This window comes from Lampetra fluviatilis, chromosome 46 (genome assembly GCF_964198595.1).
Source record: "Lampetra fluviatilis chromosome 46, kcLamFluv1.1, whole genome shotgun sequence".
Taxonomy (NCBI): Eukaryota; Metazoa; Chordata; class Hyperoartia; order Petromyzontiformes; family Petromyzontidae; genus Lampetra; species Lampetra fluviatilis.
The window spans coordinates 5597632-5612750 of NC_136320.1; the positions used below are offsets into that span (position 1 = coordinate 5597632).

At 47.1% G+C, this 15119-nt stretch overlaps 1 protein-coding gene across 1 annotated transcript in view; it reads right to left on the reverse strand.

The window, feature by feature from the left end:
- Positions 1-15119, reverse strand: part of LOC144947716 (transitional endoplasmic reticulum ATPase) — a 71477-nt gene that overhangs the window by 17823 nt on the left and 38535 nt on the right. The window contains exons 12-13 of the mRNA XM_078877028.1: positions 6687-6809; positions 4321-4533 (exon numbers count right to left, since the gene is read on the reverse strand). Coding sequence (XP_078733154.1) covers positions 4321-4533; positions 6687-6809 — 336 coding nt within the window. The remainder of the gene's footprint in view (positions 1-4320; positions 4534-6686; positions 6810-15119) is intronic.

A 15119-nucleotide genomic window follows, 5' to 3' on the forward strand; every position in this document is an offset into this window, starting at 1 on the left:
AGGGCACAAGGTCAAATATGGTTAGATTAACTCTTATTTATTTTACCAGGTAAGGACAACTGAGCTGTACAGCTCTTTTTCAGAAGTGACATGGCCACAAATGATAGCTCAACAAAATAGCTTATCATGATGAAACATTACAGCAGCCAAATCCTGTAAACGCACACTTCTAAATGTGGTGGGAGAAACTGGAGGACACGGAGAAAAATCCATGTGACCACAAGGAGAACATGCGAACTTCAAATATGCAGGGGTCGGGATGGAACGCACGTAACCTCCCCCCCGATGGCCCGCACGGCGTGGGGAGGCCCCTCAACCAGCAGTCGACTGACAAATGGTTGTGCATGTGGGGTTGTACTCATTCAAGCTCAACATACTTCAGGATGCAAGACAAAGATCCGCCCCATATAGCCTTAACAGACTTTTGACGCAAGGTGTTAGCAAACACCCATTAGGGTGGGTGGGTAGCACCACGCCCGACCGCCTTTGTCTCCCTAGTGGCGATGTTTACACACCGCATCAGGTACTCATTTGAGCTTGACAGACTAATGGGGCGAGTGCTTCTTGCAAACACCTGCTGTAGCAAGCCTGGCGCACAAAGGGTTGCGGTGTGGCCAGCAACGCTCATTGGCTAACACATAGGCCACAACACAAATGCCTTCATTTGTGTTGTGGCCTATGACCAAACTACCCAGAATGCACCCGATGTTGTAAAACCTCAGCAGCTAAGCACGTTTGAGCCTGGATAGTGGTTGGGTCTGTGACAACCAAGCATTAAACCAGCGCTGCTCGGCTCTGTTATGGACAGCCAAGAGCAGTGCAGCAAAATCCATTGTTGTACTGCACTTCCATCATACCGTGTCTATGCTCCCCATCTTCACCAAACCACTGACCAGCATCGTGAAGTATGGTCAAATACCTCCCTGACCTGCAGAGAGTGGTGAGGGGCCCCCATCTCTTGCAGTCGATTGACAGAAGGGCTGTGCTTGTACTAAATTTAAGGCTGAGAAGACCTAGGCGAAGCCCACAACAGTGTTTGATATCACGGGCCACTCAAAATGTGCATGACCTCGAATCAAACATGTCAGCAGGAATGTTGCGCTGTATGCTAAATACCGTGCTCTTAGCCCCCATAAACACACAAACATGTAGAAGCACACCCACGCATTTCTACATGTTTGTACGGATACATACAAAAACACATGCATGCATGCAGGCACGAATACAAATCGCACACACATGCATGTACGCATGCACGCACTTAAATATGCACATACGCATGCAAACGCGCGATGCTTGCTTGCAAAGTACGAGCACTCAGCAGTAAGTGGCTATATTTGGATTCATCATAACCCAGCCTTGATAACTGCAGAAAAATCCATAGGTAACGTTACAAAAATCTATACGAAACTCAATCTGACGCCAAGATTTAGGGGCCCCGGGTTGGAGTGGGGGGAGGAGATGGAGGCGGAGCGGGGGTGGAGGGGCGGAAGGGGGATACGATCAAATTGAAGCGAGGATACAAAAATAGTCGCGCGGACGCACAGCGTCTGTAACGAGCCGCGTCACGCGGAATGAGCAGGGGAATAAACGGAGCGCCGACCGCGGGGCGGATCGACGACCCGGGCCCCGCGCTCTCAGAAGCCGCGCGCACATCACATCGTATGCGGCGTCGGCTCCGCGCGCGATGATTGGCACTTTCCATTGGAGGTACATGACGCAGGGAAGTTGGAGGAGGAGGAGGGGAGAGTGGAGTAAAAATGCGGTGCGCTCCTTCGGCCAGTCGGGGCTGACATTTCATTAATTCTCTGACTTGCAGCAGCAGGAGAGTACATCATCTGGACACCCGATTGCATTCTGGTGCACGTCTGGCAGGGGGAGGTGGGTGGGGGTGGGTGCGGAGGCGGGAAGAGCAGGGCTCATGCCAACAAGTTCGCTTCACACAGGAGATTTATGGCGTAGAGAACAATTACTCTGAACTGTGTAACCAGGTTAGGGTAAATCCGAGTTAACGCCAAGCGCCGCGAGGGGTGACACCCCCCCCACCCACCCCCTCCGCTCGCCACACACCGCACTGCCTATTGTGTTGCTGCTTGCAAACGACGTGACACTGCTGGAAATGGTCCCACCAAGTGTGGTTTCGTTGTGTCAGCGTAGCACGATTAAAATGTTGTCAATCCACTGCTAGATGCGGGGCTCCCGCCACGCCGAGCTCGCCGTGGGGGTGTTGTGATTGTATTTCACAGGGGCAAAATTAGTTCAGATGTCTCTCACCACGAACCTTAACCATGAGTCAGCAAATTAGCACACAGGTCACCGGGTCCGTAGTGCAGTACAATGATAACCACTCTGCCCCAGCATTAAAATAACTACTAATTAATTAAAATCGTTGCGCGACCGCTTCCCCATATTCGTGTGTGCAGCCCTTCTAGTTCATTCCACACTGCTAGATGAGGGCCTCCCCAAGCAGTGTCATTATATTTGCGCGTGAACCGTTCTTAACATCGATGTTAATTACCTCTCCTGGTATAAAGGAGGTCATGGGTTCGATCCAGACACTGAAAGCTGTATATTTTGAGTTTTCATGTTCTCCCCGTGGTCGCATGGAATTTTCTCTGGGTCCTCCGGTTTTTCCTTCCACATTTAGAAACATGCATTTGAGTATTTGGCTGCTATAATTGTCCACGTGATAAGCCACTTCGTTGAGCTATTATTTGAGGTCAGGTCGCTTCTGAAAAATAGCTCTGTAGAGCTCAGTGGGCCTTACTTGGTAAAATAAAAATAGTTTACAATAAAATTATTAATGCACAACGCAAAAAAAAAAATTCTTGAAGAGGATCGTGACCCAGATTGGTGATAATTTGCCAAATTGTGGACCGAGAAAAATCGCAACATTGCTCTTTTTTCCCCACCGATGATAATCAAATCACAAACGTCAGCCATTTATTTTATTTTGATTCCGCATTGATTTGGGTAGCACTCGCGGTATATTAAACGCATCAGTCAGGAGAATAACTGGCTGATTATTAAAAAAACACATTCTAAATGCACGTAAACACAGTAATGCTTTGTCATTTCCGTCATGAGACATCGCTAAAGAGGTTTCGTTAGTCAACCAGTTTCTCACTCACAATAAATAATGCTCTCTGGATCTCTTCATAAGCAAAGCACATAAAAATGTATAAAGCATCCTCCTAAAACTATTTGTTTATTTGAAGCCCCCATCTTTAGGGTTCACGGCAAACCCCACTACGCAGCACAGCAGCAAGCTGAAAACAGCTGCGTACACTTCGAGGTGTGGTTAATAATTATGATTTGTTTCTGGTCGACACGATGTTGTTGAAGGTTTGTAAACCGGTAATCAATCCGTTGCATGCGATTATAGATATTGCAAAAAATTCTAAACCGAGTAGTTCGCCTGTAGCCACATCTGTAGTGTAAATATTTTGTAGCCCGCTGTAGCTATTTGATTCTGTGATTTCATTTGCTTAAATCAAGAGGCAAGGCCATGGTTGAAGCACTCCGATCTATGCAGATTTAGGGAGGTTCCCGGCCCTCCGCCGAATGACACTCCGCCCATTCCTCTTTAAGCGCCGCCCCTTCCCCTGCAGCTCTGTACACCACGCCTCTTCCCCCAGATACAGGCTTGGGCTTGCTTTGAGGATTTTTTTTAAAGATAGTCCCGATTCCACCCCCGTGACACTAAAGCCGAGTTGATTTGAGTGAGACAGCACGGCGAGTGGATAGTGGTGGGGGTAGTGGGAGTAGAGGTGTGCGTGCAGCAGAAGGAGGTAGCGATGGGTGGCAACAGGAGGGGTAGGGGGTGGGGCGGTTTCACAACAACGACCACCAATTTCCCTCAACCCTTTCCCATTCCAATGACGTACATGTACGTAATTGAAACAGAATCCGAAAAAAAATGACAACTTTATCGGTGCGTCTTCATGTCGGCAGACATACCCAGGCTCTCAAAAGGCCATGCGGGAGGGCGTGGCAGTTTGGCGCCAGGTATCATAGAGTGCGGTCGTGTCGCTAAACTTCTTTGCAGCGAGTACGTCTTTAAAAACAAAGGCGCTCCTGCCTCTAAATAAAATTAACGCCAACCGCTTGCACATTCCGAGATCCAGTGGTGAACGGGACCCACCCTGCAACTTGCAGACATCTCGCAACGGGAAGGGGTTAAGAAGGGCAAGACAATATACAGATGGTACCCATCGGAAATCGGCTCGACACGAATGCAGACCCCGGTGGTTGACTATGGCAAGGCAAAACCCCGGTGGTCGACGTCGCGTCTGCCCCATCGTCAAAAGAAACCCCCACCTTGTCGAAGACGTCGCGCACGTTGGCCTCGGACTCGCCGAACCACATGGTGAGCAGCTCGGGCCCCTTGATGGAGATGAAGTTGGCCTGGCACTCGTTGGCAATGGCCTTGGCCAGCAGCGTCTTGCCGCAGCCCGGCGGCCCGTAGAACAGCACGCCCTTGGAGGGCGTCATGCCGAACTTGAGGAACTTCTCCGGGTGCTCGACCGGGTACTGTGGGGGAAGCAGACGGTGGGGGACAACTCGTCGTCATGTCACTGTCGGTGGTGCGGCCGTGCGGATGGCACGTTTGCCTGCTTGTTGCACAGAAAACGGCTCCATTCCAGCGGCCGCCCCGATTCATACTCTCGGTAGTGTAATGACCGTAAACGTTCGCACCATCCAGTTAACGGCAAACGTTAAACATCCCGTGACGTCATTTGCAAGAGTAGGCCATTGTGTTGCTGCGTCTTGGTCCAACTTTGCCAAATCTGAAACATTCCCTGCAAATTACTCAATTTGAATAATGCATAGCAATCATCGCCCCCTACTGAAAAAACTTCACAGGACCCTCCTGAAAGAGTCACGGGGTTCAAGAGAGGCTTTCCTGGATAAACAAGAACAATAACAATATTAAGCAGCCAGCTCAGGTGGTGCTGTGGGTAAAGCACTGGGTTTGGAATGAGGTCATGAGTTCAAATCCCCATCTGGGCTCGGCTCTGTCCATCATCGTCCCCGTCCTCAGCCAGCTAAATGGGTAACGCTCTTTGCAGGGGAGAACAAAAACATTTGTCAGTAGAATAGATTGGCCGTCATAGAAATGTGGAATATTTAACATTGGTAAGGGCTGCCAATCCAGATGAGCAATGCAACACATTTGGGGCCAGAGTTGTCTGCTCCTTTGCGAAGTTTGACGAGCGAGTTCAAAACTGAGAGAGTGTTAGGATGAGGCTGTGAACTACACAGAAAGCACAAATCTACCGGGCAGAGCCCATAAATAAATAAAACCGTGAGATTAAAACAAAGCTTCATGTAAACCCTACATCGCCCTCTGCTGTACAATCCCTGCACTTACCACACACCCTCATTCGAAGCAACAAATTATACTGGTTAGTGCCAGTTTTAACACAAATGTTGGAAAGCTAGATAAATAAAAACATTTATTCATAAAAATGTTGACCAAAACAACCTACCTCCTGGTGACAGCACTTTTTGACACTTTGGAGACGATGCATTTGTGCATCACGTACATTTGTAAAACTCCCCGACATTAGAGGCTGAGAAGTGGCCAGGGGGTTGGCAGAATAACGAATGGGTATATGAGCCTATCTGTGCAGACCTTTGCGACGTTCCCTCTGGGTAATCGCATGTCCTCCCGCACCAAAAATACCACCCCCCTTATTTAAAATGGAACTCAGAGTTGCAATGTAGGAAACCTCCTGAAAAATTCTTAAGACTCTGAGGCATGAGCAGATAGATAAAGTTATTATTTTTTTACAGTCTTCAGAGAAGAAGCGACCTGGTCGGGTGGAGTGTTCTTCTCTCCCCATTAGGTGGGAGCCACTTCAGTGCCTGTAAAAGAAGTCTCGTCCATCACACGCTATCCAACGGGAACTCGCTAGTTAGCGCAAGGCATCGGAACAACCGCAGCGAGTGCCAACGCCGACTCGTGCAGGGGTCTGTGGCCCCGGAGCCGCCACATGAAGCTCTGCAAGGACTGCTTTGTGATGTTATTTATCAAGGACCGTCTCGTGTTCACCACAGCGCATTGCGGCTCTTGAAATATTGAGGGTTTTTTTACCAAATTAAAAAAATGGCTCATTGTTATTTTGGTTGCCATCCCCCTGCACTCGACGAAAGAACCATTGCGCAGAGCCAATTTATGAAAATAAAAAAATCATGCCATCCCTGCTCTCCGATCTGAGATAGAGAAGTGAATCCTGGGTAGAGGCTTCTAGACGTGACAAGTGGTAGGTGCGTGCACTCTCTGCCCATCGCAAAGCTCTCTCCACACTACAGTTCCCGTGCCCATGGCGAATCGTGCATGTTATGAATAGGTAGGGTCCTGCGGGCGCCAACACTGCCCCGCTCCTGCCAGACCAATAATGCCCACTTCGCAGTCCGGTGCCGTGGTCACCTTGTACTGCTCAGGGACAGCTGCCACCAGGTGTCCCCCTCGGCTAGACTGCAGCAGGCAGGGCAACAAAATAGCCCGAGATGAGATCGTGACGTAACGCGCTCTTAAGAGTTGCCGCGGCGTTGGAGGAGCAATGCGTGCCCCATAAACGCGGATGTTTATTCTGAAAGGAGTCGTTGCGCAGAAACGTATTTATTTTCTTCGTTGCGAAGGCGGAGACTGCTTCAGCTGGGGGCCCGGGTCACCGTACCTGCACCAGCTCCTGCAGCTCACGCTTGACGCTCTCCAGGCCACCAATGTCCTCCCACGTCACGTTGGGCACCTCCACCACCGTCTCGCGCAGCGCCGACGGGTTGCTCTGGCCCAGCGCCCACTGCAACGAGTCCCACGGCGCGCATAACACCCAGCGTCGACTTGGTCAACATCTTAGTCCAGTCGACTTAAAGCAGTCAATGCTATGGGTCCACTCTTACTTATTAAATATTGGCGTGACGGACACGCGACCTTTTTTTTACATCCAATATTATCAAGTCAGCAAATCAATAACTGTTTTCTTTTTTATATAGGCATGCAACCAATTACCAGTTTTGGTCTTGCTCGGTGCGCTGCAGTCTTCGAGAAACGTTATTAGATTATCTCAGAATGTGTCTTCATCGGACTCGTTCATTTTGTCTCGTCGTAGTGCTTTGGTCCTTGGTCGACAGTAGTCAGTCATCGTTGTGCTTGAACATTTTTGTCGACTCAGTCATCAACGTTTACCAAAATTAATCATTTCATTTATGAATACCTTCATCACTAATTTCGTTAACAAAATGACCACTCAGCACACTATGCCACAATGTAAAAAAAAATATTTCCAGAAATGTATCCCAATTGTGCCATTGGCGTTTCGTCACAAGAATAAGAATTTAGTCGGATCTCCTGCAGAGAAGTGCGACCCTTCATTTGTAGACAACAGCCCGGAGCAATGGATACGCAAGAACTACCTCCGAGATCTCAAGTTACCCCTGATTTCGATTTAAAGCTTTCGTGACTGCAGGGATTCATCTTCTTGGTTCTTTCGGTAAAGTCACGTAGAAGGGAAGTAATAAAATAATAAAAATAAAACATAATAAAACAATTCTCACGACGTTTCGGCCACAACGCAAGCAGCCGTCCTCAGGCGAAGGACGGCTGCTTGCGTTGTGGCCGAAACGTCGTGAGAATTGTTTTATTATGTTTTATTTTTATTATTTTATTACTTCCCTTCTACGTGACTTTACCGAAAGAACCAAGAAGATTTACCCCTGATTCACAGAAACGGGTTAGCACGTTCCCACTCGCTACGTTAGCGAGAGAGTCATGTTCGACACACGATTTTTTATTAAAAACCTGGAATTTAGTTACATTTACAAGCAGAGCCAAATTTAATTTAATATTTGTATTCATACAGTTGCAGGGGATCGGGCGGAGACCATAAATCCTCAAACACTTCAGAACCTGGTATAACCTCAAGACAGCCGACACCCAGATTCAAACCCAGGATCTAAGCGTTTGCCAACGTAGCGTCTCTGAGCTCCGAGCCACCCAGCCACTATGTTGGCAGTGTTGTTGCTCTAATTATTGAAACCCATGTCTCCCTTGAAAAAACGAGCCTTCTGCTCTCCGTGGCTCTTATGTAAGCAGGTCATCAATAAAGGCCACCTCCAGGCACATAACGATTCATGCTGTCGGCGATTTGATTAATTGTCACAATTTACAGGTCGCGATTTGATTTAAAAATGTATTTTACGTTTTACCGTCTCACTTTGTATTGTCTCTCGATTGTGCGTGTTACGTTCGGCCACTACGCTGTTTATTGCTTTCAATTTTCATAAACTGTCAATAATCCATTCTTACGTGTATCTCGTGAGCATAGAAATTAATTTGTAATCAACGAATCACTGAGATACTATGTCTAATTTAGCCAAACAATAATTGGCCTCTGATTACTGACAACGTAAGGCTTTTAAGTAATAGAACTTACTCCTACGTTTGGTATTTAAAGTGTTGTAATCTGTTTAACAGGACTTTTTTAAAGCAGCTGCATAACAAAGTGGTCAGAGGGTTGCGAGTTCATATCCAGGTTAAGGGTCAACCCGGCACAATCGTCCATTTGCGATCATTAAAACCATTTTGTCCAACGCGGTTGTTTTATTTCTATACTATGGTTGTCCTATGGAAACACTTTGCAACATGTCAAACAGAACGCAGAATTTCCACCAGTAAGTCTGACTGTGAACAGCTGTGCACCATCGAACGCCTGTTTTAAAATAAAACCTTATTTTTTTAGGTTATCGTACATCACGGCGAATTATCGTCAGTAAAATCAACACCGCCGCTGAGGTGGTGTGGCAGCGCAGCCTCATCTGTATGCAATGGCCACCGCTGTCCTCACATTAACCCCGCGTCGTGGTGACCACGCTCCGTTTTACAGAATCATTTTCAAATTAAATCGAAAAAACTAATCAACCGGTGTACAATTCGCAAGGGCAATCCGATCGCAGAATCCGGTTGCTTGAAGGTCCTACGATCAAATCACCCGGAATGTACCCCCCCCCTCCCTCCCCTAAATCTCGTCAGATCTGGGAAGCGAAGCCAGGTTGAGCCTGGCGAGCGCTTGGATGGGCGACCACCACGATCGCATCGCAGGCTACTTTTGGGCAGCAGAGGGTGGTGCGGAAAACTGTGGTTGAACTGTACTTCTATGCCCCCGCGTCGTCTGCACTCCCCACCTTAACCAAGTGTCAAGTGCGGTCAAGTAGCCCCCATGACCCCACATGGCATTGGCTCAACAAAAGGGCCGTTCACTTCGGGATTGAGAACAAGACGGCTCAACCTCCAACTGAGATTTGAACTTATCACCGACATCTCTTTAAGTAGGGCACTCTGCAACAGCACAGCCCGGCTAGATTGGCTTCGGCAACAAACGGCAATGTTGGGACCAATTATTGACGCACAAGAAGCTCCGTCATATATTCCCATACAAATTAAAAAAAATCACAGATAGGCTGAATGTAACACCTATTGTAGCGCCCTGAAATAAATTACAAACACCGTCGTCTCTACCTGCAATGATCTTCCAGGGCATCAAGTACAAATTGTGCTCCATAAACCACAATGACTGCCACACTCCTTAATTAATTAATCTTTTTCAATTTTCTAAATACCCCGGTAACTGCAACTCATGAGAGATTCCCATAATCTCAATTTTAATTCAGTTAATTCTCAATTTGTATTCAGAGTATTGGGGCTTGGGAGTAACAATGAACTAATTAAGACATTTAGCCGAAACTGCCACATTCATGCTGCCTTAATGTAAGTAAGTCGTGTCCCGGCATGTGATATAAACCAGCGCAATCTCAGTCCTAATCCGCCACATTATCCATCAGCACCTGCACCAAATACTAAATGAAGACATTGGCTTTGCACGGCACAGATCAAAAACGCTCAGCTCTTTATTCAGTCTAAGTTAACACTGCCTTGTGTCGGAAAAATAAATGGCAGGATATTTTGTAACTATTAAACTTGTTTTATTTTACCAAGTAAGGCCCCCTGAGCTATATAGCTCTTTTTCAGAAGTGGCCTGGCCAAAAAAAATGAAGTAAGTGGCTTTGTGTGGAAATTAACAGAAGCAAATTATTCTAAACGAATGTTTCTGAATGTGGAGGGAAAAACCAGAGGACCCAGAGAAAAAGTCCACATGACCACAGGGAGAGACGCACAAACTCCAACTATAGAGTAGGTGTCAGGGTCCAGATCGAACCGACGCCCTCCTGTATACCAGGCCAGATAGTTAACTTATTGCCACCGCGGTGCCAAAGGCTAACGCTTTGTACAACGTGGCCCCGTTCTTCAGAGCAAATAGAGACGACAAAGACGGATCCTGATTACATCATGGGACCTCCTTTGCCAGTACCAAAATATGAGAATAGGTTTTCCCCTTTTTTCTGGCAACAAAACAGGTGTTAAGATGTTAAAACACCAAACTGAAACCTTCTACAAGGAATCATGTCTGTATTAACCACAATACTTGTGGTCAGAATGCAAACAAAAAAAACTCTGATAATATATGCATTGTCTTTGACACCGATTGGTCCACACTATTCTCATGATCCTGATTACTTGTATTATTAAAACGGAATAATAGTAGTTATAATTCACAGCTACTTATCAATCCACTGCTGGATGAAGGATTCCTCAAAACGTGTCAGTCATGGGGGATCTTTTACCATATTTCACTACTCTGGTCAACGTGGATCAATCAAGTGGGAGGGCAGCCCCAGGACTGCTTCAGACAAAACTCGCCACTGATGTTCGTTGCGATTTCAAGTCCCAAAGAAGCTCCCAGCAGCATGTGGAGCAGAACATTGGACATCGGTTCAACCCGGAAACTACATACTGCCAAATCCTACACCAGCAGTGGATTACCATTCTCATGATCCTGATATTTTGTTTTGGAACAAGTGTCCCCATTCGCAACGCCGGGGCAGATTTCCAAAGAGATTTAGAAATTTTGCCAAGATGGCAAATCAGCCCATCAAATTTCTTCTAATACCCTGACATTTTTCAGGGCACCCAACTGATAAGCGTGGTCTCTAAACATAAGTGAATCGATCTTTTTGGCTACTCTTTGCTCTGAAGAAGGGCAGAGAGAGGAGAGACATGTTAGCCAAAGCGTCTATTTTTTTTTCGTGAATGATGACGAGGCAGAGATTATGACATCGCAGGATGGCAAGAGACGGTGTGGCGGCTTGGGGAGGAGGCGCACCTTAATCCGGCAGTGGATTAACTGTGGCTGACGATAACGGTGATGAAGCAGTCTTCACGACGAAGATGGCAAGCGCTGTCGATTTGTGTCTACGGTACTGGCCGCACAATCAATGTGATGACATTTAATGTGGGATCATAATTCCACGGCAACTACTCTCACAATTAGGCCATTGGCATAGTCTCAAATGGGAATGAGCCTGAATTAATTTTGTTTCCGTTTTTGAACAAAACAACCACCACCAGCTGCCAGCAAAAATCTGTGTGTAGGCAATGAAGAGATGCGAGTCTCCTGCCAAAGGTACTTTCTCAAAGGGTCATAGATGTGGGCACAGACTTAAAATGGGGCTAACTTGCCCATCGTACCTACGAGGTCGGCAAGCAAGCTCCACTTTACGCCAAGTTGTAAGTGGCGGTACTGTAGAGGGCACGATCGCAGTTGGCAATACGGTGTTGCAATTTAAGAATTGCTCTGTTGTGCCATTTCTTTACCCTTCAGTTTGCAAGTTTCAACTACTTCTCATCTCGTCCAGTTTTGTTCGCTGCATTAGCCTAAATTTTACTTTATTGTTTAATGCGAGTAAATCATAAATGATTGATTATTGTGAAGGAAAGCTGCCAGTTGGCCACCTATTTTAAAAGCGAGATCCGTGACGCGCGAGCACAGCAGCAACCAAAGCGAGACAAACAAGTTACAGTATTGTAGAGAAGGGGTACAGGGTGCTTGAGGACTATCGCAGAACTCGCAAACGGGGTATTTAACGGCCGTAAACGAAATACACACAAATAAAAAAGTGCCGATGTAATATGAAAACGTTAGGTGCAGGTGCACACAAGCTCGACATTTTAGTCTAACAGTGAGTGACAAATAACGAGCACATCGTAAAAGACATTTGGGGGCAAGAAATGCCAGAAATGGTAATGTACATGGGCAAGTCCACTCTGTGCTTTGTTTAAAGAGGGAAGTAAGAGGCTTGGCCAGGATACATCCCCATCAAGCAGTGGTTCTTAATCTGGTGCGAGATACCCTTTTTCTGAGGGTGCGAAACATGCCAGATTTTTTCATAAGATAAATCATCGAAACACAAATTAAGCACGGGCACGTAAGTACAACTACTTTGTTTCATCAAACCTATGTATTTATTAACATTATTTAAAAAAATACGATTGAAAACCAAAAAGCATGCGCACGGCTGCAGTAAAGGTTAAGATCCACTGCCGTAAAGGATGATGGCTGATGGAAGGGGCTTAGTTACAGAATCGCACCAAAGGAGAATATAGGCCTGAGAAGACGACCGCTGCAGAGTTGCAGCGATGAGATGCCCAAGAGTGAGATGGATTGTGGCAGCGCAGCACCACATGTCATGGCAGCAGCACGGGGAGGCCTCTATCCTGCAGTGGATTGAATTTGGCTGACGATGGCTAATCGACTCTGAAAACACAAAAGCAATGAGTGTATCGTGAGAATTTATTTTGATCAAATAGCCAACGTATCGTTGCACGCCTCTCTTCTGAAAACGAGCTATATAGATCATTGGGCCTTACCTGGTAAAATAAAAATTCTAGTTTTAGTGTAGCTTATTCGATAACGGGCCACGGTTAACATAAGTGTTGAGTTATATGCAAATCGGTTCTGAAACCTCCCACCCCCTCCCCTGACACGGCTTTCATCAACGCCCACTGATCAGCGTGGTGAAGCACGGTCATGTATGTACATTGAACTTCTTTCGCACTGGACGTAGCCAAGCGTGCTAATCGGAGGAGTGGGGCTAATCGGAGGTGCAGTCAAACAACCTCCACGAATGAAAACGAAGTGGGGGAGACCTTCATCCAGCAGCAGATTGACAAAGGGGGCATACATTACAACCACAAATAAGTTATTCCACACAACCCGCTCGCCATTCGAATGCACACAGCCCAAGAGAAGTGAGCACTGGGGCCAGTGTGTGTGCACGAGTGTGCACGCCGCGTGTGTGCACGAGTGTGCACGCCGCGTGTGTGCACGAGTGTGCACGCCGCGTGTGTGCCCGTGTGCGTGCGCACCCCAACAACACCGCGACAGCGCTCTAACGGCTCGGAGAATAATTAATAACGTGCAATAATGAACGCGTTATTGCGCGAGGCGGCAGGTGGTGTGCCAGTGCCAACTCCATCATCGTTCTCGGCGGCATTTACCCGTCCGGTCCAGCGCCCCTTCCCGCACAACTTCCTTGCGTTTAGGTCGGCAAATTCTACCGACAAGTCCATTATGGGACGGTGAATAACGCCGCTCAGCAGTCTTGCCAGCACATTTGCCGTAATTTGCCGAAGCGGTTTCCGTGTTGAATGTATTATCCGCGCAAGGGCGCTGCGAGAGAGGCGAAGACTCCGCTACAAGGCAAAAGCAATATTCCCAATAGAGGAAACTCTCGAAAGCCCCTCTCTACATCTGAAACGTATTTGGCCTACTCTTCCACGCTTGCCAGACGTCTTGGAAGAGGTGAGAGTACCCACAAGTTACCCCTCAAGACGCGACCTCGTGTCGGTCGACTAACTGTGGTGCACCCATTTACACTTCTGGGGGACACTGGTGGAGCCATCTAAAACATTGGCACCGTTTCAATTTCCGTGCCGGGAGATGGCATAGAACCGGCGACCTCGCAAGTCCATTGTGATAACCATCACACACTGCCACGGCAGCATCCCGCTAGGAGGGCAGTACTTGGCGTGCGGCCAATGTGCACCATCGCCTGATAGAGGAACTAGCGCATGACATCGCGGAATCAGTCTAATCCATCAGAGGATAATCTTTTATTTTTTAGCGGCGTGCCAACAAGCGGGTTGCGACACCGTTATTGTTTTATATACATGAACGTCGCGATCCCGAAGAAAGCACCAAAACTTGTTGCAGAACGCTGCCAAACATGAACCTGGGTCAGCGTCCACGTGCGACTGCGCGGATGTAACTTACGTAAATAGCGTGCGGTTTGCAATAGCCGGCCGCATTTACCACTTTCATTGATCGCGAACACTGGCCGTTGCTGGCCTGCAGAACGCCAACTCTAAAGCTCTCCTGTAAATAACGTACATATGAGGAGCATCTTTCGAACCATACGTAGCCAGTGCGAATCGGAGGGGCGGGGAAAGACCACAAACGAACACAAGAAGCAATTCTACAGAAATTAGTTTTCAATCCAGATTTTAAAATGTATAGCTCCAGTGGCTTCCTAATATCAGAAGGAAGAGCATTCTAGACGGCCGCATAAGCACATAAGTGTGCGATGCGGTGACCGTCTTTTATTCCGATGGCCAGCCAAAAGCCGCCGCTGCCAGGATGACCGGAGCTCGTGTGACGTTTCCTGCCAAAACCACGCGGCGTTCAATGTTAAAGTAAAACGAATGGCATACACCAACGACTGCAACCCCAGGAAGAAAGCTATCAGTGACCATATCCACCGGCTCATTTTACAATTCCAATTTTAAACAGCTCGTTTCCTTCTTCTTCCAAGCCGGAGTCTCATTATTTCATGGGATCGGCAGCTCGTGTTTGTCTTTCTCCTCTACTTCTAATCATTCTGTGCTCGTTTCTTTGAAATATAAGAAAAGCTTTCCCCACACCCCTTCTCCCCTTGTGTTAATGTTTCTAACAGGATGTTAAATATTTGCTAAATAAACAAATAAGGAAATGAACACCTGCGCATAGCACCTTATAAAAATTTAAATTTTTGTCATTTGGTGGTGACAAATACAATTTCCTTTGAACCACAAGCGTCTGCAAGCTGTCGTTGTTGAGGGGTAATTTGCAACATTGAAAGATAACTTTCAAATTACAGTGATGACCCATTCTTGCAACGAACTTCATCAGGGCTTTACTATCCACCTATGAGCAGATGGAACGTTTTATCTCGGTGGCAAC